The sequence below is a fragment of the Myotis daubentonii genome, chromosome 5, assembly GCF_963259705.1.
Source record: "Myotis daubentonii chromosome 5, mMyoDau2.1, whole genome shotgun sequence".
NCBI classification, from domain to species: domain Eukaryota; kingdom Metazoa; phylum Chordata; class Mammalia; order Chiroptera; family Vespertilionidae; genus Myotis; species Myotis daubentonii.
Window position 1 is genome coordinate 32,947,509 of NC_081844.1, and position 3,210 is coordinate 32,950,718.

General features: G+C 67.0%; 1 protein-coding gene across 1 annotated transcript in view; it reads left to right on the forward strand.

Moving 5' to 3' along the window:
• The first annotated feature begins 1,123 nt into the window (after window positions 1-1,123).
• Window positions 1,124-3,210, forward strand: part of BTBD2 (BTB domain containing 2) — a 16,258-nt gene continuing 14,171 nt past the window's right edge. The window contains exon 1 of the mRNA XM_059697295.1: window positions 1,124-1,513. Within this exon, the coding sequence (XP_059553278.1) occupies window positions 1,146-1,513 (368 nt within the window). The 5' untranslated portion in view covers window positions 1,124-1,145. The remainder of the gene's footprint in view (window positions 1,514-3,210) is intronic.

Below are 3,210 nucleotides of genomic sequence, written 5' to 3' on the forward strand. Positions count from 1 at the left end.
AATTTTCCACCAAAATTTTGTGTGTAGCTGTAGCCAGTGTGGCTCAGTTGGTTGGAGTGTCTTCTGGTATACCAGAGGCTACAGGTTCGATTTCTGGTCAGGGCACATACATAGGCTGGTTGTTCAATCCCCAGTCGAGACATGTACAGGAAGCCATGGATCAATATTTCTCTCTCTTCCCCTCTCTCTAAAAATCAATAAAAACATATCTTCCCTCAAGTGAGGATTTAAAAAAAAATGACTAAAGTCTGAATCTGTAATTATCCTCAAAAAGCAAGAATCCGGATTTCCACTCTTTCTCAAATCGCTGGCCGCACCTGGTTTTATTTGGATGAGCCATTTTCAGCATCCCCAGGTGAACAGCCGATAGCCCCTTACCAAAGGGTGTCTGTTCAGGGTGATACCAACCACAGGAAAAGACTCTGCTCTTCGTAAAACACAAAACAAAACAAACACGGAAGAAGACAATAGGCACGCGAGAGCGGGTACTCATTCCCTCTGTATTTTTTCTTGCATTTGCAAGCGCCCACCTTTGTTTTTCACACAGGTGTTGCATGAGCGAGGCTGCAGGGGTTGGCTGTAGGGCCACGGGACCGGCCCATAGGAAGCACAGAGCACCCCGCGATGCGGCAGCATCACCCCTCCTCGGCGCCCTCGGCCCCCTGGGCAGTGGGGTCCCCTCCCCCGGGCAGGCAGACCCCTCAGGCTGAGGGCTGGGGTCCCGGATCTGGGGCCCAAGCTCTGGGATGGTCTTGATTTGGGATCTGGGACCCAGGGACCGGGTTAAGTGTCTGGATCGGGGTCTGATGATTTTAGACATGGAGTCTGGGGTCGGGAGTTTGGGGTCCGGAGCGAGTGGGCCGGGGTCTGAGGTCGGGGGTCCGGGACGGGTCCTGGAGGCGGGATTTGGGTCTGGAGTCTGAGGTGAAGGGTCTAGAACCGGGGTGTGGGTCTGAAGTGGGACATCTAGCGCGTGGGGACACAGGTCTGAGGAAGGGGTCTACGCTCCGGGGTCTGCAGGACCGGATGTGGACCGTCCCCGACTGGTCCCGCCCGCCCCACCCCCTCTCCTCGCCCCGCCCCCTCCCGCGCCCGCCCCGCCAGACAGGCCCGCCCCGCCCGCCCCGCGGCGCCGCACCGACAAGATGGCGGCGGGTGGGAGCGGCGGCCGCGCGTCGTGCCCGCCGGGGGGTGTCGGGGCGGGCGCGGGGGGCGGCCCGGGTCCCAGCGCCAACGCCGCCCCCGCCCCCGGCAACGCGGCCGCCGCCGCCTCGGCCCCCGCCGCCCCCGGGGCGCCCCCTCCGGGCGCGGGGCCGGGCGCGCAGGCCGTGGCGGGCGGGGAGCGGGCGGCCGAGGAGCCGGCGGCGCTGCTGCGCGAGCCGGTGTACAACTGGCAGGCCAGCAAGCCCACGGTGCAGGAGCGCTTCGCCTTCCTCTTCAACAACGAGGTGCTGTGCGACGTGCACTTCCTGGTGGGCAAGGGGCTCGGCGCGCAGCGCATCCCGGCGCACAGGTGGGCCGCCCGGGGCCGCCCCGCCCCGCCCCCGCCCCCGCCCCGGACCCCCTCCCGGGACCGCACCCCGGGGCCGCCCCGCCCCCGCCCCGGACCCCCCTCCTGGGACCGCCATCCCGGACCCGACACCCGCAGCGTCATCTCCGGGAGCGCGGGGCCGCCGTCCGGCCCCTGCCATCCCAGCATCCGCCCTCCCCGAGACCCCGAGGCCCCCCAGCGGGACCCAGGACCCTGCGAGGACCCGTCACCCTCTCGGGCCCCCCAGGACCCGGCCCCCTCCCTCCCCCGGGCCGCGTCAATCCCGGGCCCTGCGATCCTGCCAGGCCCCCATCCCCCGGCCTCCAGGCAGCAGCCTTCCCGGGCCCCAGGATGCCCGTCCCCCCCTCCCCCTCTCCGCGTCCATCGAAGATCCCGCACCCGCACCCGCGGCCCTGGCCCTGGCATCCTGCCCCCGTGACCTCCTCCGCCACGCGCCCCATCCTCTCCGTCTGTGCCCCCCAGAACTCCGAACCACATAGCCCCTCCCAGGCCCCCGCCTCACCTCCTCCCCGGCTGTAACCCCTCAGCCTCTGCCCCCCCCCCAAGTCCCTGACCCCTTCCAGCCCTCTGACCCAGTCCCTGACTTCCCCAGCCCCTGCACCCACCCCCAGGTCTCCCCTCTGGAAAAGGGGGCGTTGTTGGTCTAGACCCCATCCTTCCGCTAGTTTCCGGGGTGCAGCCCCCAGACCCTGGGCTGGATGGGCTGATGTTAGACACCATTCTGCCCACTCCTGGCCCCTCTGATCCTGCTCCCCATTGCACCCCAGGACCTCAGTGGGGAAGGCTGGGGGGTCTCTCCCGGGGAGGCGGGTGGGGGCTTCCCTGCCTCTCTGGCAGCTCCCCCAACCTGCCTTGAGGGTCCTCCCACCTCCGGGACCTGTGACAGTTACTCTGCGCCTTTGAGAGTCCTCCTGGCTTCATGGCTGTTCATATATAATTGGTCCTGGATTCCTGTCCTCGAAGGTTCAGGCCTGTGGTCGGGTCCCCAGGACCCCCCCTATGGCTCCGCCCTCCCTGCCATCCTCTCCCTGTCATCCCTGTCATCCGTGTGGGCGGCCCTTCCAGTCCCCTGGCCTTCCTCAGGCCTCTGGCCCCTAAATACTCCTCCCTCCAGTCCACCCGCCGGCCCACCCGACCCCTGAGGAGGCCTGGGGATGGGCTGCTCAGTGCGGCTGGGAGCCCTGCCTGTGAGGGAACCTCAGGGCTTTTGCTGGAGGGACTGGGGGACCTTGGGACAGGCACTTAGTTGTGCTGGAAGGTCCATTGGCTGGTGGCAAAATGGGGACAAAAGGTGGGGCCGGAGGAGCCCCGGAGGGAAGCAGGAGAGGGGGCTGCTGGCCGGAGCCTGGGCTCTGGTGGGAGATGGAGGACAGCTGAAGGACAGGTGTGACACTTCGTGAGGATTTCTGAGAGCAGGAGGAGGCACGGCCTGGGGGTGAGGACAGGCTGACCTGCTCCAGGGTAGACACCCCTGAGCACGTGGTGCTGAGCGGGGGTGGGGGGAGAGGGGGGAGGGAGGGCTCCTGACTCCGAGGTGAGGCCTGGAGCCCAGAGGAGCTGGGCAAGAGGGAGGCCACGCAAGGCCTCCGCAGGGGGAGCGAGGGGCCGTGGGCTGCGGTGGCCGAGTCTGCTTTGGCGGGTAGAATGGGGACAGGCTT